This window comes from Vitis vinifera, chromosome 12, assembly GCF_030704535.1.
Source record: "Vitis vinifera cultivar Pinot Noir 40024 chromosome 12, ASM3070453v1".
NCBI lineage: Eukaryota > Viridiplantae > Streptophyta > Magnoliopsida > Vitales > Vitaceae > Vitis > Vitis vinifera.
In genome coordinates, this window is record NC_081816.1 from 15,782,432 (window position 1) to 15,808,316 (window position 25,885).

The 25,885-nt window shown below is 33.7% G+C and overlaps 1 protein-coding gene across 1 annotated transcript; it reads left to right on the forward strand.

The window, feature by feature from the left end:
* The first annotated feature begins 11,303 nt into the window (after positions 1-11,303).
* LOC100245216 (serine carboxypeptidase-like 42) lies at positions 11,304-16,350 on the forward strand. Its single transcript, XM_002268361.4, has 10 exons — positions 11,304-11,769; positions 14,122-14,229; positions 14,336-14,428; positions 14,539-14,631; positions 14,726-14,811; positions 14,919-15,197; positions 15,301-15,434; positions 15,611-15,703; positions 15,796-15,913; positions 16,008-16,350. Exons 1-10 carry the CDS (start codon positions 11,514-11,516, stop codon positions 16,170-16,172), a joined length of 1,425 nt encoding a protein of 474 aa, XP_002268397.1. The 5' UTR covers positions 11,304-11,513; the 3' UTR covers positions 16,173-16,350.
* Positions 16,351-25,885: the final 9,535 nt, after the last annotated feature.

Genomic DNA, 25,885 nt, shown 5'->3' on the forward strand with positions numbered 1-25,885 from the left:
GGAATAGGTTTGGGGAGTTTTTTAAAACCCAAATTGGGTTTAGGGCCATATAGGGTTTGTAGTTACCCACCCTGCCCTGCCCTAGATATAATCACCAATTTACCCTTACAATATTGTGAAATACCTAGAAACTCATCCCTATATATGATTGCTTCTTCTTAATTTTTTAGGGTTTCTTTCACAACTTCGCTTGTAAGAAAGCTCTCGTTTTCTCATCTTCCCATTTTCTCACTTCTTTTGAAATTTCTTTTTCCCATTTTCCCTAAAAGCACACATTTTTCTCTAAAAAACTATATTCATAGACGACAAATTATTAGAGTTTTTGTATATTCCTCCATTCTAAGAAAGAAAACCCTAAATTTTGAGGCTTTGTTAGAAATATGACTTGTTTTTTTTTTTTTTTGGCTTTAGTTGACGAGTTTGAATGATTTTAGGTTGTTCATTTGTAAATCTATCTCTTATGTGCATTTTCAATTTTCATTTTATATACATTTTATCATAAATATATGGGTGATATGTAACAATCAGCAAAACTATGAACTAGTTCAATGGGGACATCTTAAAAGTTTAGTGCATAGATCTAAAGCATAGGGGTAAGCGTGAGGGTAAATATCTATCTTATGGTTATTAAATAAAAAATCTAGCAAGTAAAATTGATATAATAGAAAAAGGTTCACTTGATTTATTGGTAGATTTGTTCATTAAGCCAAAATTTGCTTTCCCAAATCAGTATGATAACTGAAAAATGCAAACATCAACCACACTACAACCATATTTAGTTGATACACTACAACAAAAAATACAATTTATGGCACTAGATTCCTTACCACTTTCAAGAAGCGTCATTATTTGGCTTTTACAAAGGCAATTGAGTAAATAAGTGGTTAATGTTGGTGCTTAGAATGAAAATATTAAACCATGGCGCTTCCTATAGCACAACGTTTCCAATACGTCTTTATTATTTATTTTTACCTTGGTGCTCTACAAAAGAGACATCAAAATAACATATTGGTATATGGCTCATGTATTTCCCATTCTATCCCATGACCTCATAGCGCGCCAAACATTCCCTTCATTTTTGTAAAACCCTGATAAACCCTTTGAGCCCAGTGAACTACAAACTATATTGATTAGTGGAGTCTCTTGATGTTAGAGATCTTGTCACACGATGCATTTCCAAGCCCTAGTGTGAGATCTTGAGTAGCAAAAACTGGACATCATTTTTTAATCTCCATTTTGTGACTCTTATGAGAGAGATTAAGCACCGAAACTCCATTCCTCTTTTACAAACTCCATCAATGAGCAACAAACCATGTGATTCTCCATTCTTTCTAACTCTCTATTCCTTATTTATTGCTAGTGCTTTGATGTTGGTCGAGTATCCTCCTCAACTTGTGCCCTAATGTTTCCTATAGTATGTACTATCTAGTTATTACGATGGTAATGTATAAAAACCATCATCATAGAGATCATGAACAGTTAATCATCAAGGTTTTGCTTTCACACTTGGAGAAAAAAATTTCACATTTTTACCATATAACTCATGTATTCATGCTTCTATTATGTTTTGGACAAATGAATGTTAGTGAATTGTCCTAATTAATCTAAAATAGGCTTTATAATGAATGACGTGAGACTCTATTTCCTAGGTTTTTAGTATGTTTGATGTGTTTATGCTTAACTCAATGATTTTTAGGCATATTTGAATCATCAACCTCCTTTCAAATTTAAGCATTTCCCCCTTTCTTGTTTGATATTTAAGAAACCAAAATATGGTTTTGGTTTGAAGGTTCACAAGCTCTTAGAGACCTCAATAAAAAACACATCCTAAAAAGCTAGAGTTTTAGGGAACAAGAGGTTTAAGAAATCTCACAAAGAGAGAAAAAAAATGTAGAAACCCATTATGATGCTTTTGAAAAGCGTTAATTTATGAAAATTCATAAGATGACAATTTAAAATATGACGTTTTTGGAAAACGTCATCTTATATGTATCTTGACACTTAAAAAGATTCATCTTTTGACATTTTTCTTGTAGTGATATTTTTCATATACAATGTAATATTTATTTTCAAATCAATAATATTTATTTTTCTTAATTTCTTTTGTAACTCATGTTTTTTCATTGTCTAACATAGGTTAAAATCAACATATTTGTCCCAATTGTGGCACTAGTTATTGTCTAAGTTCTCAACAACATTGATTCAATCAGAGACTCCAAGAAGTTTTTTTTTTTTTTTTTTTTTAAGAAAATCTATCAATGTAGAAATATCACATCTTGGTTCCAAGTTCTATAAATTTTTGGTTACTTGTTTCCTCAATTTTTTGTTGATTCACTTGAAAGAGTTGCTTGTTTTCTTTGTTAGACTAATAGTCTAATCTTAGAACTTAGGCTACAATAAATTAAATTGTTTATTTTTCTTTTTCTTTTTCATTTTTTTTTCATGGTACTAGAACTAATGTTTTTGTCATGGGCATCAAAGTACACATCTCCTAAAAATAATAAATGATAAAAATAAATTTAGTTATTGAAATCTTTTTCTAAGATCGATAAAGAAAGGTTGTTAAAGATTAAATTTTAATCATTTATGAAAAATAAAATTTTATTGTGATTAAAGCGTTCTCAAACTATTTTAGAATATTCTAAGGGTTCAACAAAATAGCATCCAAAGAAAGGGAATTTTTTTTCCATACCAAGTATTGGTTCTAATCCAGCTATAGGTAGTACTTTAACTATTGACGAAACATTAATATCTAGAAAAAGAAAGCCGACATTGATTGTTTAGAATTATTTTGAGAAAGTCATAGTAGATGGACAAGATTATGTTATTTATAAGTATTGTAAATCAAAACTCAAGGTTGATAGTAAGAATGAGACTAAACATTTGCATTTTCATGTAGATAGGTGCATCAAACAAATAAATGTTGAAATCAAGCAACAATTATTAGCAGTAGAGATAAAAGGTTATGGAAAACTGCAAATTGGTGGTTTTACATTTGATTAAGATTTCTCAAAAGAGAAGCTTACTCATGTGAGCTTTAATTACTAGTAGCCTTCAATCTTTGTTTAATATGGTCTCTTGCAATACAATTAAGGATGGCCTAATGAAGATTTATGAGGTTGAGAAAGGGAAAGTGAGTAGCTTGGAAAAACTTGAAAGTAGATAACAACTAATATGTGGACATCCAATCAAAAGAAATGCTAGATGGCTATTGTGCATTACATTGATGAGTCTTGGTTACTGTAACATCGTATTGTAAGTTTACATATATTATTTATTTAACTTTTCAATTTTTTTTTATTTTTTATTTTTTTATCATTTAATGATACCACTTATATTAATAATATGTTTTTTTTTTTATATGTTGTTTAATGTAGTTTTGTTTATGTGCCTTCTCCATATATAAAAGAAGTTCTTTTTGATGTGTTATTGGATTGGAATATGGATAGAAATATATCTATAATCACTATGGATGATTGTTTAAGTAATAATGACATGATTGATATCTTCTTAGAGAAATTATCTTTGAGTGGTTCACTTTTATTGAATGGAAAAGTCATTCATATGCAATGTGTAACACATGTCTTGAACTTGATTATGAATGAAGGTTAAGATGTCATTGGAGTAGAAATTGAAAAAATCTGTGAGAGTGTTGCATATTGGTTAGCAACACCATTAAGAGTGGAAAAGTTTGAACCTACATCTTGTTAATTATGCTTTTCATGAAATAAGAAGTTTTATCTTGATTGTAAACATGATAGAATTCTACATACTTGATGCTACGAACATCTATAACTTATAAAGATGTGTTCCCATGTTTGAAGCAACGTGAAAAACTCTACACCTCAATGTCATCAAAGGAAGAGTGGAATACAACAAAAGAAATACATGGAAGGTTGAAATTATTTATAATACAACAAAGATGTTCTCAGGACAAAATTATCCCATTACGAATACTTTTTTTTTTATCAAAGTATTTGAGATTAAATAAGTATTATATGATTAGCTTATTTGCTTAAATGAAGTTATAAACATGATGAAATCAAATATGTTGGAAAATTTTGACAAGTATTTGACTAGGTGTCATTGTAATGTTAATAGTAGTTATATTAAACCTAAAGATACAAGATGAAGATTTTAGAGTTTTATTTCGTATTAATGTATGGGTTTAAAGCTTTGAGTGAGATTGGAAAAAAAAAATCATCAAATATGTTATGATTTATTTTCTAAGTACCAATCAAAGTCTAAGATGAGTCAACAAACTTCATCCTATGGTACTTCATAAGGTTCATCTTTTTTAGAGTTCAACTATGATGAACAAGATCCTCTTTTTAAGTTTGACTTATTTGTTCATAGTACCATTGGAAAAGGTTGTATAAAGTTTGAGTTAGAGTATTACTTAGAGGAGCTTATTTTATAGATGTTTTGAGTTGGTGGAAAAAAATGGTATTAAGTATCCAATTTTATAGATGATTGTTCGAGATATGTATGTCATTCTAGTATCTATAGTTGCATCAAAGTCGACCTTCAATATGGATGGTAGAATGGTATCAAAACATCATAATAAACTTCATCCAAGTACTTTGAAGGCCTTAAATTTGGTTGGGAGAATGAAATGGAAGGTAACCAACTTAAAATATTTTTAATATTATGAACATTTTATATTGATTTTTTTTTAATAAATTTTCTTGTATTTTTGTTATTCTTACTTATATTGGGTGATACATTGATTGCTAGCTCAAAATTTAATCTCACAATTATTGATGAAGATAATGAATTACTCATGTTTAACAAACAGTGTGTGATCACCTTGACTTTGCTTATATCCTATAGCTTTCAACCCATAAAGCGCCTTTTTCAATTTATACACCTCATTACTTTCTGACTCAAAACCTAGATTTCTTCACCAAGATTGCCAAGTAAGAAGGTGTTCTTAACATCATATTGTTGCATACTCTACCCATGGCTGGCAGTTAGAGACAACAAAATCCTTGTAGTGTTCATCTTGGTAATTGGTACAAAGGTTTCAAGATAATCTATTCCATAGGTTTGAGTATACACTTAGGCCACCAACCTAGCCTTAAACCATTTAATTGACCCATTTGCTTTATACTTCATAGTGAAGACCCATCTACATCCCATTGTTTTTTTTCCTTAGGTAGCTTAAATAATTCCTATGTTTTGTTTTTTTCAAGAGCCTTAATCTCAACTCTCATGGTTTCTTTCCACTCTTTATTTCCCGATGCTTCAAATACTATTTTTGGGATGGTTATAGTGTTTAGATGAGTAAGAAAGCTTTTGACTGTCATATAAATTTGCATCAAACATAGAGATAATGGGTATAAAGGATGTTGGTTACACTTTCTCACAACCTTCCTAATAGCAATAGAAATATCATAATCATCTTCAGGCTTAGGATTAGAGACATCACTTTCATAAGCTTCAGAGTTAGAAATTACCTCAATACCATCAATTCTATCATCAGTACCAAGGTTTGGTTGTGATTCTAGGACCTACATAGGTTAAATAGTATATTCACTCCTCCTTGAATAGACTTGTAGTGAGCAAGTAGCACTTTGAATATGTTTACCCTTTCCTATAGAACTTGGAGTGACTAGAGCTATTTGATTATAAGATAGTGACTTATTAGGTGATAGTGATGATGAAGGCAAAGATGATGATGAACGTGGGAAGAGTAAAGATCGAGTAAAAACAAATCTCTATCTTTATTTTCCATGAATGATGTCTTCTCCTAAAGATAAGGTTTGAAAAAATAACTCTCATGTTCAATAAATGTAACATCAATTGATACATGAAATTTGTTTTGTAGGAGGATGATAACTTTTATATCCTTTTAATGTGGATGAATACTGAACAAAGATACACTTAAGAGCTCGTGGATCAAATTCACCCCTATGATGTGAATCAATGAGACACAATCAAATATTCTAAGAGTGAGATGGTTTATGGTTTTGAAATTAAGAAAGAATTTTGAAAAAAGTTGCATAAGAGTTTTGTGATCAAGGACTTGAGAAGGTAATATGTTTATAAGATGAGTAGCAGTTAAAACAATTTCTCCCCAATACTTTTTTGGAACATTTTTTTTAAAGAATAAGACACAAGTAATTGCTAGAAGATGACCATTCTTCCTTTTTGCCACCCCATTTTGCTATGGTGTGTTAACATATGAAGAATCATGAATTATTCCTTTTGCTTGAAAAAATGAGGACAAGGTTTGATTAAAATAATCCTTAGCATTATCTGATCAAACCCTCTTAAGTCTTATCCCAAAATGATTTTTAATCATGTGAAAAAAATGTTTGGAAAGTAGAGCTAACATCATATTTTTGTTTTAACAAAAAAACCCATGACACAAGAGTACAATCATTAATAAAGAAAACAAACCAATGAGCGTCGGAAACATTTTGAACCATAGCAGGTTCCTAAACATTAGTATGGATAAGAGTGAAAGGAGATGAAATTGTTTTATTATTTATTGGAAAAAAAGCGTGTTTGTATTTTGCAAGCTCACAAACATCACAATGAAATATTATAATATCAATCCCTTTAAACAAATCTAGAAAATTAATTTAAGAACATTAAACGATGGACGACTAAGACGAAAATGATACGACCAATTTTTTTTTTTAAATTTATTTATTTTTGAAATAGATGACTAAAAAAGGAATGAAAAAGGAAAATTATTCCTAGAGCTATTTTGCTTTCTTGATTCAAGGTAGTAAAGTCAATTCCTCTCTCTAGCAAATCCAATCACCTTCCCATGCCCTAGTCTTGAAATTCACAATGTGTAGAAGAAAATGTCATAGTACAATTCAAATCATTTGTTAGTTTATAAATTGAGACAAGATTTATGAACAATTTAGGCACATACAAAACATTCTTTAAAACAATTTTTGAATTGATAACATCTCCCAGACTAGCAATTGTAATCAATGTATCATCTATCGTAGACATTTTTTTATTACAAGGGCAAAGACAGTAAGAGACAAAGTCATGGGAAGACTTAGTCATATGGTCTATGACCCTAGAATCAGTTATCCAAGATCTTGTTGGGGGCATATTCAAGACACTGAGAGTAAAGGATTGAGATACATTACCTGAAAAAGCCAAGGAACAAGTACCTAAATTTGTAGATTTCTCTAAAGTTCGTAGACAAATTTTCAGCTTTTCAATATCTTCTATATTAAACTCAGCTTGGTCTTGAAAAGAGTTTGTTTCTTCTCCTAGTTGCATTATGGTTACATTTGAGTGTCCTTGTCTCTTTGTTGGTCCATTCTGTCATCCAATCTTCTGCTGTTTATTTGGGCATTTTGAAAGTTTGAGGGCTTACCATGAAGTTTCCAAAAATTTTCCCTAGTGTGTCGTGGTTTTTTTTACTATAAGTACACACATTGGATCTTTGTTTCCAGCCTTTAACACCTCTGACTAGCTACTTTCATTTGTCACTTCATTAGAATAGGTGCTCAGCTGGTGATTTGCCCCACCACTCCTTGCATTAATGTCTTTTACTACCATAGAAGAACTATCCATTGGTTAAGGTTCTAATATGACCCTCCCCTCTCCCTCCTACTTTTCTCTCCTTAGATTATTCCAATAGTTTCATTCAATGATGGAAGGTATTTTTTTCCAATCTAATAGCGTCAAATTCAACATTTTATCTAAAAAGAAAAATATAAATTTTGTCTTTCTCCATAAATTTCTTAATAATGGTAGCATTTTCACTACATTTCATCTTTATACATTTATAATGATCCAATTCTTGCCATAAATTTTGCAAAATATTAGAATATTTAGTAATAAAGCGATAGTCTTGTTTAGTAGTTAAGATTCTAGTCTTGATATTGTAGATTTGGGCAGCATCACGAACCTGTGAATATGTTTGTCTACACATGTCCCAAATATCCTTTGTTATTTCCAAGAACATGCAGGTATCACTTATTTCAGCCATCATCGAATTCCATAGCCATGACATTACCATAGAATCAACTTCATCCTAAGTGTCGAACTTCAGATCCCCAGGTTTTGAACCCTTGCCAGGTGTTGAAGTAGAGAGAGGATTATTGAGAAACAATGACTTCACTTTTTCATTGATTAAGTTAGAATATATATACACAAACCTAAAACACAAAAATAGGAAACAATCTACCCAAAATACAAAAATAGGAAACAATCCTAAAATTAGGGGATTACAACAAAAATAGGAAATTACAACTAATTAGAAGAATTTAAAAATAGAAAGAAAATCTATTGTAATGAATTCTCTAATATGCCCCCTCAAGATGGAGCTCCGGAGGAGACGCTAATCTTGACCTGTAATTCTTAGAAGTGGCTTCGTGGAAGCGGTTTAGTAAGAACATCGACAAATTGATCTGTTGAAGAAACATGAATAACATGAAGAGCACCTGATTGAACTTGATCTTGAATAAAGTTATAGTTAGAGTGACGCCAAGCTCTGTGAGAAGGGAACAAATCCAATCGATTTCTGAAGTAGTAGCGGCAACTGATCGATACTCAGCCTATGTGGATGACCGAGCAACTGTACTTTGTTTCTTAGATGATGCTAAGGTTTGCCATGCATAAAGAGAAGTGGTGGTGTGGGCAATAAGTAAATGTAGTGAAACAGAGATAGCACCAAGGAGAGCGCTAAAGATGAGATGATCCTGACACTTCCAAGTTGTGTATGCCAGATTTGGGGATGCAACACTAGTGACGGTGATAGTGGGTGGTGGTGGAGTATGAGCACCATCAATAAAGTGATGAAGATCTTGATTGTAAGGAGGGGATGTTGAGGATTTTGGGAGTTTTGGATGGTGATAGGATCGTTGGAGGAAGAGACGGATGCATCGGAAGCCATTGAGGAGAAGGAAAAAAAAAAAAAAAACTCCCAAGAAGATTAGGCTCTGATACCATGTTGAAGTAGAGAGAGGATTATTGAGAAACAATGGCTTCACTTTTTCATTGATTAAGAATGAATATATATACACAAACCTAAAGCACAAAAATAGGAAACAATCTACCCAAAACACAAAAATAAGAAACAATCCTAAAATTAGGGGATTACAACAAAAATGGGACATTACAAGTAATTAGAAGAATTTAAAAATAGAAAGAAAATCTATTGTAATGAATTCTCTAATACTAGGAAGATGACCAAATTTGCCTTTCCCTTTTAGAAAGATTCGAACAATTGAGATAATTTCAAGCAATTTTTTTCCATTCAACCAATAACTTGGTTGAGTATTTTGCAAATCTCCAACTAAAACTATGCTTAGTGTCTTTGTCACTTGAATCTCGGACGTATTTGACACCTCAATTGCATCAAACATGATGATGTTCTAGGGAAAAAAAAAAAACTCTGGGTAATTAAGGTAGAAAAAAAAAAAGGGGAAGCAAGAGAGTTTTGGGGCTGAAAGAAAACTTTGCAATTGGCAATGAAGGTCGAAATAAATAGATAATATATGGCTACAAGGTACTCTGATTTGGATTAAAAAAATAATAATAAGAAGATTGGGTACTACAATAGTTTCAATGAATGAGACAACAAACACTCAGAGGAAAAAAAAAAATCAGCAATGAGGGCTGAAAAGAAAATATCCCAAGAAACCAAATTTGAATTTTTTAAAACCTTTGGCACCATACTTGGAGGCACCCTTAAGGGTGTCTGGTCTTTTAGGTTCCCACGCTTGTAATGTTTTCTAATCCTTTCAATTTTTCAAATATTTTTACTTCTAAATATTTTTTTTTTAACCATTTGGCAACAAATAATTGTCAAAAACAATAAAAATAATAATCCCTAAATTATATTCATGTGAAACAAACATAATATTAGTTTATGGATTAAAAATAATACATAAAAGATGTTGGAATTGGTTTTGAACTTGACTTTTTTTTCTTTTTTTTTTGTCTTGTTGGCAAACAAGCTTGGGCAAATAAGATTTTGCCTTAGGGTTTTTTAAGAATAGAAAAATAAGAGAAAAAAAAAAAAAGAAAGTGTGATATGGAAGAGAAGAATGAGAAAAGTATTTTAAGTATATTCATAACATTTTAAGATGGATGGAAAATAAAGTGGATGAGTAGAGACATTAGGCGGATGCATACATAACCCTTTGATATGAAGGTTATGTTTGGTTCCCGGAAAATACTAAGGAAAGAAAAAAAATGCAAAGGAAAATGATTTTTTCAGTTTGGTTGTCCTATGAAAAATATCAAAGAAAATCAAATATAATTAAAACTAATTAAAAACTTATGTATTTTTAAATTATTTAATATTTATATAGATGAGTTAAAATAAATAAAATGAGTTTAAAGTAACAAAAAAAATAATTTATCAACTTTTAATCTTTTTTTTTTTTTTTCCTTCACTTTTTCTTTCCTTCTACTTTTCCTTTGTATTTTCTTTCCCTTACATTTTCCTTCAAATTTTCTAGGAACCAAACATAGCAGAAATGAATTGATTATTCGTTATTATTTGGTATTGATTGGGGGTATTTTTAATGTAGAAAAAAGTATTAATTTGTTATTAATTATTAATTATTAAAATATATAGAAAAATCGTTATAGTGGAAATTATAAAAAGGAAAAAAATATAAGGAAATTATTTGGTTTGATATTTAATAATATTCTAATAGCAAACTATAACTTTGGTGTAGAAGATTACTTTTGATATATGATATATTGATTGAGAGAACATAATATATAGAAAAGTTGTTAGAAATAACGGAAACTATAAAGAGGAATACATAAGCAAATATTTGGTTGAGAATAGTTTTATAATATAAGGAAAAATAAGGTTGAAAAAATGGGTGGAACATAAGGAATGTTTACTAAATAAACTGTTTATTTATTTATTTTTATTTTAAAAAAATACCAAGAGATATATTAAAGAATAAATAATTAAGAGAAACAATAGACATTTTAAGTAAATAATTTTATTATTATTTATTATCTATATTTTTTAATTAAAAAAATGAAAAATAAGATTGAGAAAATGGGACTTGTTGGGAATTTTCAATATATGAAAGGGTATTTTAGGAAAGAAAAATCAATTTATTTATTTATTTACTTTTTTATTTTTATATTTATTTAAATTAATTCATTAATTTGATTTTCATTGAATTTATAACATGTCATACAACCAAAAATAGAAAAGAAAAATATTTAGGGAGACTGAAGAACCACATTAATGGTGGACCCTAGTAGTCAACAGAAACAATAAATTGCTCGAAGCTTCCGCTGGAGATAGTCGTATTTTATACAACCAAATTCTGTTTATCAAAGCCAAAACGTCACTTATAATAAAGGTAAAGAAACCCCGATATTCACGTGCCACAATCAGCCCCATTGATTATTTCCAAGAGCTGGTACTAATGCATCTTCATCATTTCTCGCTACTGAAGAATATCAAAGATTCAAAAGAGCCATCCCTTTACACATCATATGTCATATTAATGAAAGCATCAAGCCTCAAAACCCAGAGTTTGTGATCTCGTTGAATGGCTAGTGGGTGGAGCTGGGATAGAGCTTTTGTGGGTGTTGTGTTGTTGTTATGTGATGTGTGTGGAGCTGCGAATAATGGGTGGCCGGAGGAAGACCTTGTGGTGAGATTGCCAGGGCAGCCAAAGGTTGGTTTCAGGCAGTTTGGTGGGTACGTCGATGTGGATGAAAAGGCTGGGAGGAGTATGTTTTACTACTTTGTTGAAGCTGAAGAGGATCCTCAGAACAAGCCCCTCACTCTCTGGTTGAATGGAGGTTCATTCTTATCCTTTGCTTTCTTGCCTTCTTGTCTTCTTCATGTATATGATCATTTTTGTTACAATATGAATGCTACCATTGTTACAGTAAGGCCACCATTTGAACAGTTTCACATGAACAAATGCATGTCATAAATGTTTGTGATATTCTGTGATGAAATGTCTTCTCTTGTCTCATCTCTAAAAATTTTAGGGCTGTTTGGCCATGTTTTTTTAATTTGAATCTTGTTTTAAAAATAATATTTTTAAGTTCAAAAACAAAAAACTGTTTTTGAATGTTTATAAAAAAGGTGTTTGACAATTGTTTTTAAAAGTAGGTTTTTTTTTTTTCAAAAAACTTGTTTGAATAAGATATTTTTTAAAATAATTTTTATGTATCAAATGTAGTTTGATTTATAATTTATTTGTTTAATAAGGAATTTTAGAAAAAAAATATTATTAAAGCATGGCGAAGAAAGAAAAAGAATGATATAATATTCACTTTGATTTGTTTTTTATGATTTTTTTTTTAAATTTTCTATATTTTTCTTTTATTTTTTAAAATAGAGATTAAAACAACTTCTACTTGTTCTTTGAAAAATGTTCTATATTTCACTTTGTTTTTAATAACTGTTCTCAAACAACAACAACCAAATTTCCTTATGAATTTTTAAAAACAGAAAATCATTTTTTAATCACACGGTCAAATGGGCGGGCTTTTAGTTTTGTGGTGGAAAAACCTTAGATGACAAAATAATCTAAGCTTTCATTTGTATAATTGTTTTTAATTTTAAAAATATACAAGGAAATAAAGAAATTATTTATTGACATTTTAGATTTACAATTAATTTTATGAAACAGACTTACACCTTCTATGTTTCTTTGCCTTGCTTTTCCTTACCCTTCTTCCCTTTCACGTGCCCCATTATTATACATGCAAGTAGTCTGGTCAGAAAAAGAGATTTGAGTTCTCCCTACGTCTCTCTCATTTTTGGACATCATTCCTTTTAAGCTTTTAGTTGATGGGTCATTCAATAAGGTATCTTTTTCTGTCATTTAATATTAGTAATCAGTTAAGATTCCTTGTTTAATTTTGATTTGAAGCCAGATTTTTACCGTCAATCATTAATTGATGTGAAATCAAAGGGATAAGAATTGACAACTTCAAGTTTGATGGGGTTGTTGGAGAACTTAAATTTAGGTTCCCTCATTAATTATTTGAGAATCCAAAAGAAAAGTAGTTGAACTGTTTAATTTTATTTCTGAATTTATTAGCATCTTTATCAAAAAAAAAAAAAAAAGAGAAAGACTTGTATATCCAATAGCTTTAAAAGGATTTTTTTCAAGCTAAGCAAAATTTAGGGGAAGTTGATATTAAGATGGTTTTATTTTTATTTAAAATCTAAATAGATTTGAGTTTATATCTAATTTTAATAGAAATTCATAAAAAGAATAAAAATATTTTTTATTCTATTTGGATTAAGAGTCTGTTTCACAATGGTTTTTAGAAAATGTTTATAATATTTTTAACATTTGAAAATTTTTATATTTCAAGTATTAGAAATATTTAAAATGTTTTCTAAAATTATTATTTAACACATTCTAAATATTTTAAAATAAGAGAATTGAAAAGTAAACAATAGTAAAACACTTTTAATCCATTTTGACTTTGACAAAAATAGATAAATAAATAAATAGAGCCTAAATTTTTGTACAAGCCTTAAACGGGAAAACAAAATATAGAAACCAAATATAGATCGAGGGTGCTTGTTTTTCTACTTTTTTTTTTTTTATGATTTATTGAAAATTTTTTGTTGAATAAAAAAAAAACCAAATATCTTATCTTTTTCTAAATGAAAAAAAGTAATATATTGGTTTTTCTTTATAAAATATTATAAAAACAAATAACTTAATACTTAATACTATAAAATACTATTTAGTATTAAGTTCTATTTAAGATTAAGTGAAAAACAAACACCGAAGCAACAAAAGTAAATTAGCAGAAATTTCAGCATAATTTCAAAATGTTGCCAACCAAAAACAATTTGGAAAAAATAATGGTAGAATTGAGGAAGAAATAAAATATTTGGAAAGGAAGAGGACATTGGAAGCCATGATGAGAATTTGCTTTCAAACCATGTGGCCTCATTAAAGAAAAATGCTCAAGTTGCTGTAATGGTGTAGATGGGTCACACCTAATGTTCTCACATCATGTGTGCTCCTTTTGAGAAGCCATATATTACCTTTCTACTGCTAGTGCAATGTATGAATGTGCCTAATATCAATCCTTGAAAATTTCAAAATAGAGGTTGATTTTTTTTTTCAAGATAATTCTTCAAATTCCATTGTTAATGAGAAGTTTCATGTCCAGGCCCTGGTTGTTCCTCAGTTGGAGGTGGTGCATTCACAGCACTAGGACCTTTCTTCCCTAAAGGACATAGCCGAGGGGTCCGAAGAAATTCAAAATCATGGAACAAAGGTGTTTCATTCTTTATACTACTCAACATTAGGGATAGTATGTAAATATTGATCAATTAACAGACGTGATTATATACTGACTTGCCATTTCATAATACCCATTGTAGTATCAAATCTCCTCTTTGTTGAGTCTCCTGCTGGAGTTGGGTGGTCATACTCAAACACAAGTGCTGATTACAATTGCGGGGATGCTTCCACTGGTAACATGATCACTATTCATATAAACACCAAATTCTTCTTCTGTTTCCTGTATAGATCTAATTAATGTATGCTTAGCCTAACCTAATGTTGATCTTTTTCCTTTTTCCAGCAAGTGACATGCTCACTTTCATGTTGAAATGGTTCAAGAAATTTCCAGGTTACAAGTTAAGACCTTTGTTTCTCACTGGTGAAAGCTATGCAGGTTTGAACTCCACAAGCTAGATTGAGTTGAGAACCCATACATATATCTTTTCCTTGTATGCTGATTATATAGTGGGAGTCTATTTTTCTTGCAGGGCATTACATACCACAGTTGGCTAATGTTCTACTTGACTATAATAAGAAGTCCAAGGATTTCAAGTTCAACATCAAAGGAGTAGCAGTAGGGAACCTCCTACAACCTTTGAATTCCCATTCTTGCATTAGAAATATAAATATATTTGTAGATGATTTTGGTGTAATGTTTACCTTTTTCTTTGGCTTGAATAGATTGGGAATCCACTCCTCCAACTTGATAGAGATGTTCCTGCGGTGTATGAGTTCTTCTGGTCACACGGGATGATTTCTGATGAAGTTGGCCTTGCCATCATGAATGACTGTAATTTTGAGGATTACACCTTCTCAGGTACACACAATGTTTCCACCGAATGCAGTACAGCGCTGAACGATGCCTACAGTATTGTGGGAAGCTATATAAACCCTTATGATGTTATCCTGGATGTTTGTTATCCCTCTATAGTTCAGCAGGAGCTGCGGTTGCGCAAAGTGGTATCTAGCTAGCTACATATACTCTTTTTCTCTCCATTCATCTTTTAGTTTTTCTTCTTCTTCTCATTCTCTCCATTCATTTTTCTACTTTTTTTTTGTACAGGTTACCAAAATCAGTATTGGAGTTGATGTGTGCATGACTGCAGAGAGAACCTTCTACTTTAACCTTCCAGAGGTTCAGAAAGCCCTCCATGCAAATCGGACTAACTTACCGTATCATTGGACAACGTGCAGCAAGTATGTGCCAATGCTATCTAAAGATCTTTATATTCATATCTTAGGTTTAGGCCATGCCCATAGAGATATGCAGCTGTTAATATTAGTAATGGTAGCATCACTTTTATGTCACATTCTATGCCTTTTTGTTGTGAATTGATTTTTTTCTTTTTCATGTTTTTGTCTTTGGATCATAGTATACTGTTTTACAACGAGGGAGATAGTAATCTTGACATGCTTCCATTGCTTAAGAGGATACTCCAAGATAAGATACCCGTCTGGATTTTCAGGTTAATGTTTTATTTTTGCTCTTTTGTTCCCTATGAAACATAGCTAGTATGGAAATGGAAGATATGATTGAGAATTATCTTCCTGACTCCAGTGGAGATCAAGATTCTGTTGTGCCACTGATGGGCTCTCGGACACTCGTTCGTGAGCTAGCTAAAGATTTGAACTTCCAGCACACAGTCCCATATGGAGCTTGGTTTCACAAGGGACAGGTACTTCGAAAAATCGATATAATCTTCAAGTTTGGCTGATATGTTACTTGATACTGTTTCTCTGTTTCTGAAATAAAATGGTGATGAGGAACAGGTAGGAGGGTGGCAGACCGAATATGGAAATCTATTAACATTTGCAACTGTGAGAGGAGCTGCTCATATGGTATCATATTCACAGCCTTCGAGAGCTTTGCACCTGTTCGCTACATTTATTCATGGCAGGCGATTACCCAATAATACTCGTCCTTCCATTGATTGAAAAGTTAGCTGCAATCGATCTCCCCTATCGACATTGGCTGTAGTTAGCCTAGTTTTGAAAATCTTGTTTACCCAATTTTGTTTGCCAATGAACTTTTATATTCAATCTTCTAGTTATAATGGCGGAAAAAAGATGGAATGGTGCCACATAAAGTGGAACATTTTTCTATGTCAATTGAATATAGTTATATTGTTTTACTAATTTACTCTGTAGAAGAGAAAACATACTTCACTTAGAGCTGGTTTGAGAGTAATTTTAAAAAGGGTTAAAAGTTATTCCTGATCTTTGAAAATACTTTTGTACAAGAAATTAAGTATTTAGCAAATTTTAATTTTAAATTCACTTTGAAATTCTAGAAAATCGCTCACTTCAAGTGATTTTTCAATAATCATTTAAAGAGTGATTCTTCCAAACATGACTTTTTCTTATATAATATAAAGGTTTTGAGGGGAAAAAATCATCTCTTTTTTAGTTAATCTGAATAGGAACTAAAAAAACAACATAAAACAGATATATAAAATCATTTGAAATCTAACAAATCTTGACTCTTCGACACTCCTCCTCAAGTTGGAGCATAAATATCAATCATGCCCAAGAGCATAGATATCAATCATGTCGTTGATTAAATGTTCAAAGTGAGATCTTAGAAGTCCCTTGATCAAGATGTCTGCTATCCATTGCATTGTCGGAATGAATGACAAACAGATAACACTAGCCTCAAGTTTCTCCTTTATAACAAGCCAATTAATCTCAACATGTTTGGTCCTATCATGTTGTACCAGGTTATGTGCAATGCTAATTGTAGCTTCGTTATCACAATACAACTTCATAAGATGATCTGTTGTGAGAAAACAAAGGTTATGTTTAGTTAAGAAAAACACCTAAAAGAGGGGAGGGAGGAGGGTGAATTGGGTTTTTAAAATCTTTTCAATCACAACAAAATTAAACAAAAAATAAGCAAAGTAAAGAGATAGAGTTGAGAGAATTCAAACTAGGGTTTATAGTGGTTCGACACTTCCTTGCCTACGTCCACTCTCCTCAACCTCCTAACCGAGTGAGGGTTCCACTAACTTGAAGCTTCAACCAAGCTTCCAATCTTCTTACACTTGGATTCCGGCTCCAATGGGCTCTTACACAACCTCTTCAAGATTCAACCCTCTTAAAAGCTTTAACACTCGGATTGTTACAAGATATAATCACTCAACCTAGCTTAAAGATGGCTCAAATACAAGACAAGGCTAGGATGACAAACAAGAGTGCACTAAAGGATATGCAAGTGGTGATTTAATGCACAATGAAGGAAATGAGAGTTTTTTGATCAAGAACAGGTAGGTAGGCCTTTAATGCAATTGTTCTCTTATCAATAAATGAAGTGGAGCTCTCAATTTATAGGTTTCTAAGCTCGGGAGTCAAAATCAACAAAAGGCAACCTCGTCCGGTCAAGCTAGGGGTCGACCAGTTCACTAGCCGTTGGAGCATTTAATGCATAACAGGTTACCGTTGCCTCAATCGGACCTCGACCGATCTTCAACCAGACCTCGACCGATCCTCGACCGGACCAGGAATAACCTCGACCGGGAAGAGAAGGCTACTAGGAGAGAGAGAAGGTTTTTAACCTTTCTCGACCGATCCTTGACCGGACGACCACAACTGGTCGACCGGTTCCTCAACCGGTTGACCGGTTGGCCATAGCCTCAACTGGTTGAGCCTTTTTGGCCCCGAAAAATCTATTTTATGATTCCTTTCTTTTCTAACACTTAGGCAAGGTCTTTAGGTAAATTATTAAGCTAATTTTGAAACATTTTGCCTAAGGTAAATTAGTTAAAAACTCGGGTTTTAATGAAGTCGACGTTTTAAAGAATAAACCGAGTTTCCTAAGATGCATGAAAACGTATGAAAATCCTAAGTGCACTCATGCATTCATCTTACATTAGTTTCCTATGATCTCAAGTCTTCCAAGCGTCTCGATATTATATCCATTTGGTCCTTTGATGAATTTTCGAGTTTATACCTGAGATTCTTAAACATTAAACCAATTAGTTACTTAACCATGGTTTGTTATCATCAAAACCCGATTAGGAGAACCCTTGGGCTAACAATCTCCCCCTTTTTGATGATGACAAACCTTGGTTATCTAGGAGAGAAAGAAATCTCCCCCTCAAACCAATCATGGATCAATCAAACAATAAGCAATGTAAAACACGAAAAATCAATGGATAAAAATATCATATGATATATATATGGAAACCTCACATGTACAATAAGATAGATATGACAATGATCACAATGACATGCATGAGAGTCTCCTAGATCTTATAGATCCTAGATCCTATAAATATCTCCCTCTTTGGCAACATAAAAAAGAAACGAAGGGGGATGTCCAGAAAGTATCAAGGTTGAGGAGGTGGAAGAGGAAACACAGAGCGGAGATAGGCCATCATCTCCTCATGCTGACTCGCCTGACGACTCTCAATACGATCCATGCGCTGCTCGAGATGGTCGAAGGTAGCCTGCTGCTGATCCATACGCTCCTCTATGACCTCAAATCGCTGCTAGAAGTGATCAAACTGAGAGGTGACTCCAGTATGATATTGATCGAGATGCTCTTCCATAGAGTAGAAGCGGGAGTCATGGACTAGGGCAAGCTCCTCCATACGAGTCCCAAGAGAGCTGATTTGCGCGGAGAGATCCATCCAAGGCGCAGGATCATGAACATGAGGTGCCTGAGATGGTAGCTCGGTAAATGAAGGTTGAGATGAAGGGCCTGCTGAGAAAGACGACTCAGTCATCATAGGCTTGGGGAAGGTAACCTCAACATGAATGCCGTCTAATTGATGTGGAGGCGGAATGTCAAGCTCGGGCCCTCTCTACTCAAAGTCCCTCTGAGGGTCCAACCCATCCTCCATCTCTCTAATCTCGGCCTCCTTCTCTACTCCGGGGTGTATCTGATCATGTCCCCGGGCCTGTCGCTCGGCTTTCCTAACCCAGGAGCCATCGGGTGCCTTCTCGAACTTCATGCGCCCCAAAGACTACTCATCATACGTGTCATAGGTGGTGGGGGCCTCAAAATCTATCTCTTTACTCAAGTCGACCCTGGCATCCTTGAAAGCACGGGTAAGGAAGCGGTCGTAGGGGAGTACTCTTGTCGAGCTCTCAACACAGGAGATCATATGCATCATCATAAGGTATCCAATATGAATCCGTCTCCCGGTGAGGATCAAGTCCACAATGAAAGCCTCGAGGTAGGAGACCTCGTCTCGATGTCCTCCACGTGGCAAGAGAATCGAACAAATCATATGGTGAAAGACTCAGCTAGTCACTGTCAAGCTGTGAGCCGATGGTTTGCCCATCCCCTAGGGATCGACAAGTCCGCACAACCTCTGAACAACCTCTCTAGGCTCGAATCCCGGCACAGTGGGCCACGTCTTGGCCTCATAAACACGGAGTCCAATCGAAGGGATGTCGAGAATGCGGCAGATGCTCTCGGGACTTAATCGGATCTCAACTCCTCTCACAGTAAATAATACGGGTCCTCCAAGCTCGTAGGTCGCCCGAGAATAGAAAGCCCGCACCAGAGTCAGGAAGACCGGCTCAGAGATCGTCACTACGGGCAACCATCCCATCCGTCTGAATAGCTCCTCAAACCCGAAGTGCTGAAGTTGGGAGAAATTGACACTTCTCCCTAGGACGACTTTCCTTTGAGCAAATTTTTGCTTGTAGCGCTGATAATCTTCATTCGAACTGAAGAGTGCCGTGTCAAACCTCGCCTTTTGGCGAGCCTCCGTCTGCTCGGGCTAAGATGGCTCAGTAGGGCGCTTGCCCTGAGCCCTAGAATTGCTTGTCTCTCTCCTTGGTGCCATCAATGAAGCGAAAGAGGAGAAGAAGGAGTCCAAAGAGAGAATGAAAGCAAAGAGGAAGAAGCAACCACCAACCCGAAACCTTGGACGCCCGGAGATGGAGTTGAACAGCCCTGAGACACGCGGTGCAGAGAGAAGACGCTCTCAAAAGGTGAAACCCTGGGTTTCAAACCAAAACCCTAGCTCAAATCCGTCCCAAAATCAAGTCCTCAGCCTGTAATCGGTCCGAAATCTGGCAAAAAGTCTTCTGGAAGCAGGGATGTGAAGGGACGGCAAGCTCTGGAGGAAAAAATGGGAGAAATGAAACGCGTAGGGGGCGTTTTAAATTCTCAACCCCGACGAACCGGTCGACCGGTTCCTCAATCGATTGATCACCTGGTCAACGGTCAATGGTCAATTTTTCAAAATTTTCTTGCATTTTCTTGTCTCGTGATCCTCCCTTTGCCCTTTTTAGTTGAAATCCCCAAATTTTGATGTCCAATGCCACGGGAATTTTGATTTTTGGTCAAAATTTGACCTCTTTCCTATGATTATTTCTATATGATGCATATGATATGAATTTCACGCAATCATAGGGTATATTCAAGAGTAATATCAACAAGAATTCATCAAGCAATCATTTGATCATAAAGAAATCACCCCTAGTTGTCTTCTAATATCAACAAATTGCTCTTCACTTAGGGGTTTTGTAAAAATTTCGGCAAGTTGATCTTTTGTGCTTACAAATTCAAGTGTAATGTCACCCTTTTGTGCATGGGCTCTAAGAAAGTGATGTCTTATCTTTATATGCTTAGTCGTAGAGTGTTGTACCAGATTTTTTGAAATGTTTATGGCACTAGTGTTATCACATTTTATAGGAACATGCTCAAAAATCAAATTGAAACCACTAAGTGTTTGTTTCATCCAAAGGATTTGTGCACAACATAAACTAGCTTCTATGTATTCGGCTTCCGCCGTAGACAAAGCTACTGAATTTTGCTTTTTACTATGCCATGAAACAAGTGAATGTCCTAGGAAATGACAAGTATCACTAGTATTTTTCCTCTCAACTTTACAACCGACAAAGTCGACATCTGAGTATCCAATTAATTCAAAGTTATCACCCTTATGATACCATAGGCCTATGTCCATAGTTCCTTTTAAATATCTAAGAATTCATTTTACAACACTTAAATGAGATTCCTTAGGACAAGATTGAAATCTAGCACACAAGCATACACTATACATGATGTCGGGTCTACTAGCGGTCAAGTATAGCAAAGAACCTATCATGCCTCTATACATAGTTGAGTTGACGGGCTTACCTTTCTCATCCATGTCAAGCTTGATGGATGAACTCATTGGAGTCTTCATCGTTTTGGCTTCCTCCATATTGAACCTTTTGAGGAGATCCCTTATATACTTGGCTTGATTGATGAAGGTTCCTTTCTTTAGTTGCTTGATTTGAAGTCCAAGGAAGAAGTTAAGTTCTCCCATCATGCTCATTTCGAACTCACTATGCATGCATTTAGAGAATTCTTCACAAAGAGAGACATTAGTAGCTCCAAAAATGATATCATCAATGTATATTTATACTAAGAGCATGCCATTATCTTTGGTTTTTATGAAAAGAGTTGTGTCAATTTTTCCCATTTTAAAACCCTTTTTCAAAAGAAATTTACTCAATCTTTCATTCCATGCTCTAAGTGCTTGTTTCAAATCATAAAGTGTCTTTTTAAGTCTAAAAACATGATTAGGAAAGTTAAAACTTTGAAAACCGGGTGGTTGTTCAATATATACCTCTTCATTTATAAATCCGTTTAAGAAAACACTTTTTACATCCATTTGATATAAAACAAAGTCTTTAAAACATGCAAAGGCAAGTGGCATCCTAATGGCTTCCAATCTAGCTATGGGAGCAAAGGTTTCTTCATAATCTATCCCTTCTTCTTGATTAAAATCTTGGGCTACCAATCTTGCTTTATTCCTTATAATTATGCCATTTTCATCCATTTTGTTTCTAAAGACCCATCTAGTTCCAAGAACACTTTGATTTTGAGGTCTTGGCACTAATTCCCATACTCCACTTCTTTCAAATTGGTTCAACTCTTCTTGCATGGAAATCATCCAATTTTCATCAACTAGAGCATCTTTTATATTTTTAGGTTCAATTTGAGAGATAAAAGCAAGATTATTGCAAATATTTCTAAGGGATGATCTAGTTCTTACCCCACTAGATGGATTACCTATAATTTGATCTTGTGGGTGGTTGATGACAAACTTCCAATCTTTAGGGAGGTCTTGGCTTGATTCACCTTACACTTGTTGAGGAGGAGGTAATGCCAAAGATGATTCCTCTTTCTTGGGATCCTCTACAACTTCTTCTTGTTGCCTTCTATCTTCAATTTGTAATTTTCCCATGGAGGTCTCCAAGCCTAAATCATCATCAAAGCTCTCTCTTTCTTGGAGAGAATTGTTAGATTCATAAAAAATAACATGGATGGACTCCTCAACTACCATGGTTCTTTTGTTAAAAACTCTAAAGGCTTTACTTGAAGTTGAGTAACCAAGAAAATTTTCAACATCCGATTTTGCATCAAATTTTCCAAGATTGTCTTTGGTGTTTAATATAAAGCATTTGCACCCAAAGACTTTGAAATAGCTAATGTTGGGTTTCTTGTTTTTCCAAAGCTCATAGGGAGTTTTCTTAAGAATAGGCCTTAATAAAATTCTATTTAAAACATAACAAGAAGTGTTAACCGCTTCGGCCCAAAAGTATTTTGATAAATTGTTTTCATTTAGCATGGTTCTAGCCATTTCTTGAAGAGTTCTATTTTTCCTTTCAACTACCCCATTTTGTTGAGCAGTTCTAGGAGCTGAAAAGTTGTGGTTAATACCATGCTCATTGCAATAGTTTTCAAAATCAATATTTTCAAATTCTCTCCCATGATCACTTCTTATACAAGTAATTGTAAAACCTTTTTCATTTTGAACTTTGTTGCAAAACTTTGAAAACTCATAAAAGGCTTCATTCTTTTGACTTAAAAATAAGACCCAAGTGTATCTAGAGAAGTCATTCACAATAACAAAAGCATAAGATTTTCCTCCAAGGCTTGGTGTCCTAGAAGGACCAAATAAATCCATATGCAACAATTCAAGAAGTCTAGTTGTTGAAATGAAATTTTTGTTTTTAAAAGAGTTTTTGATTTGCTTTCCCATTTGACAAGCTTCACAAACTTTGTCTGTTTGAAAATTTATTTTGGGAAGGCCTCTAACAAGTTCATCTTTGTTGAGTTGGGAAATGAGGTCCATGTTAGCATGTCCCAACCTCCTATGCCACAACCAACTTTGATCATGCATGCTTGAAAAGCATCTATCATGGTCATCATATTTTGAAATATTTATTGCATAAACATTATCACATCTATAGCCCATGAAGATGGTTTTATCATTTTGAATATCTTTGATGATGCAATGAGATGCTTCAAAAATCACTTTAAAACCTTTGTCACAAAGTTGATTTATGCTCAAAAGATTATGTTTTAAACCATCAACTAATAAAACACTTTCAATAAGAGAGGATGTCCCATTACCAATGTTGCCTTGACCAATGATCCTTCCTTTTGAATTGTCTCCTAAGGTAACGTATCCTCCCTTTCTTTTTGTAAGGAAAGCGAACTTGGATTCATCCCCAGTCATGTGCCTTGAGCATCCACTATCCAAGAACCACTTATCCTTCATTGATCCCTACAAAATAAAATTCAAGTTGATTTAGGTACCCATATTTTTTTGGGTCCTTAAGGGTTAGTGACCTTGGATTTCTCAACCTAAACCTTTTTAGCTTTAGCATCAGAAATCTTTTGAGTACCATTTCTTAAGGGACATGTACTACTAATGTGCCCTCCTCTTCCACAAAAGTTACAAGTGGTGGAAGGACTTACACTTGCGGATTCTTTTACAAAGTAGTTTCTAAAATACTTTTGATTTTTTGATGATTTGAATCCTAGCCCTTGTTTGTCAAAGACATATTTTTGGCTAGCTAAGATCATTTCAAAAGATTTTTGTCCACAAGAGAAAATTGAAAAAGAGGAGGTTAACCATTCATTTTTCTTTTTCAAAATCTCATTTTCACTCCTCAAAATCTCATTTTCCTTTTCAAGATGAGTTTTAGATAATTCATCAATTGAAAACTTTTCTTTCACTTCTTCAAGTTCCTTTTCAAGATCTTGAATTTTCTTTTTAAGAGAATTATTTTTCAAACTAAGTTTTTCAAAATCCTCATATAATTCTTCAAAGATATTATGCATATCTTCATCACTAAAGTTAGAGTTTACCTCATCAAGATCATCTATTGCCATGAAGCACATGTTTGCCACTTCCTTCTCATTTTCTTCTTCGGAGGATTCTTCACTTTCACTCCAAGTGGCCATCATTACCTTCTTCATTCTTCTCTTGGCTTCACTCTTGTAAAGAGGACAATCATATTTGATGTGTCCTGGTTTTTTGCACTTGAAGCATGTTAATTCTCTTTTCTCTTCCCATTTCTCCTTTTCACCATGGGATGAAGATTCCTTTTTAGAAGGATCCCTTCTAGAGGTGAATTTCCTTCCTCTAAACCTTTCACCTCTCATGATTTTATTGAGCTTTCTTGTGATGAGGGCTAGATCATCATCTTCATCACTTGGCTTTTCTTCTTCAACATCTTCTTCTTCCTTGGTTGTAGCTTTAAGGGCTATGCTCTTCTTCTTTTTGTCTTCACCCTCTTGTAGCTTCTTTGTCAAATTGATCTCATATGTCATTAATGACCCTATGAGCTCTTCCATAGGTAGCTTAGTCAAGTCTTTTGCTTCTTGAATTGCAGTGACCTTGGTATGCCACTTTGATGGGAGAGACCTCAATATCTTCATCACCTTCTCGGATTCCTTGTAGGTTTTTCCCAAAGCTTCAAGACCATTGACAATGTCGGTGAACCTTGTAATCATCTCAACAATAGTCTCAGTTTCTTTCATTGAAAACAATTCATAATTATGAACAAGTAAATTGATTTTTGACTCTTTCACTTGATTAGTTCCTTCATGAGTTATTTCAAGCAACCTCCAAATTTCTTTAGCCGATTTACATTGACATATTCTATTATATTCATTTCTATCCATAGCACATTGCAAAGTAAAAACGACTTAAGCATTTAATTGAAAGTTTCTTCTATCAAGCTCATTCCATTCTTGTTTGGGTTTTAGAACCAAAACACCATCCACTATTTTAGTAGGAAAAGTTGGGCCATCTTCAATGACATCCCATACATCTAAATCAGTAGATTGAAAATACCAAGTCATTCTAGTTTTCCAATAGGGATAGTCGGTTCCCGTAAAGAATGAAGCTCTATGTTTTGAAAAATTTTCAGCTTGGGATGAGCTTGATGGAATAGCCATTTCCTCTTAAACGATTAAGTCTTAAAAGAAGAGGTCTAGCTCTGATACCAATTGAGAAAACAAAGGCTATGTTTAGTTAAGAAAAACACCCAAAAGGGGGGAGGAGGGGGAAGGGGGGGTGAATTAGGTTTTTAAAATCTTTTCAATCATAACAAAATTAAATAAAAGATAAGCAAAGTAAAGAGATAGAGTTGAGAGAATTCAAACTAGGGTTTATAGTGGTTTGACACTTCCTTGCCTACGTCCACTTTCCTCAACCTCCTAACCGAGTGAGGGTTCCACTAACTTGAAGCTTCAACCAAGCTTCCAATCTTTTTACACTTGGATTCCGGCTCCAATGGGCTTTTACACAACCTCTTCAAGATTCAACCCTCTTGAAGGCTTTAACACTCGGATTTTTACAAGATATAATCACTCAACCTAGCTTAAAGATGGCTCAAATACAAGA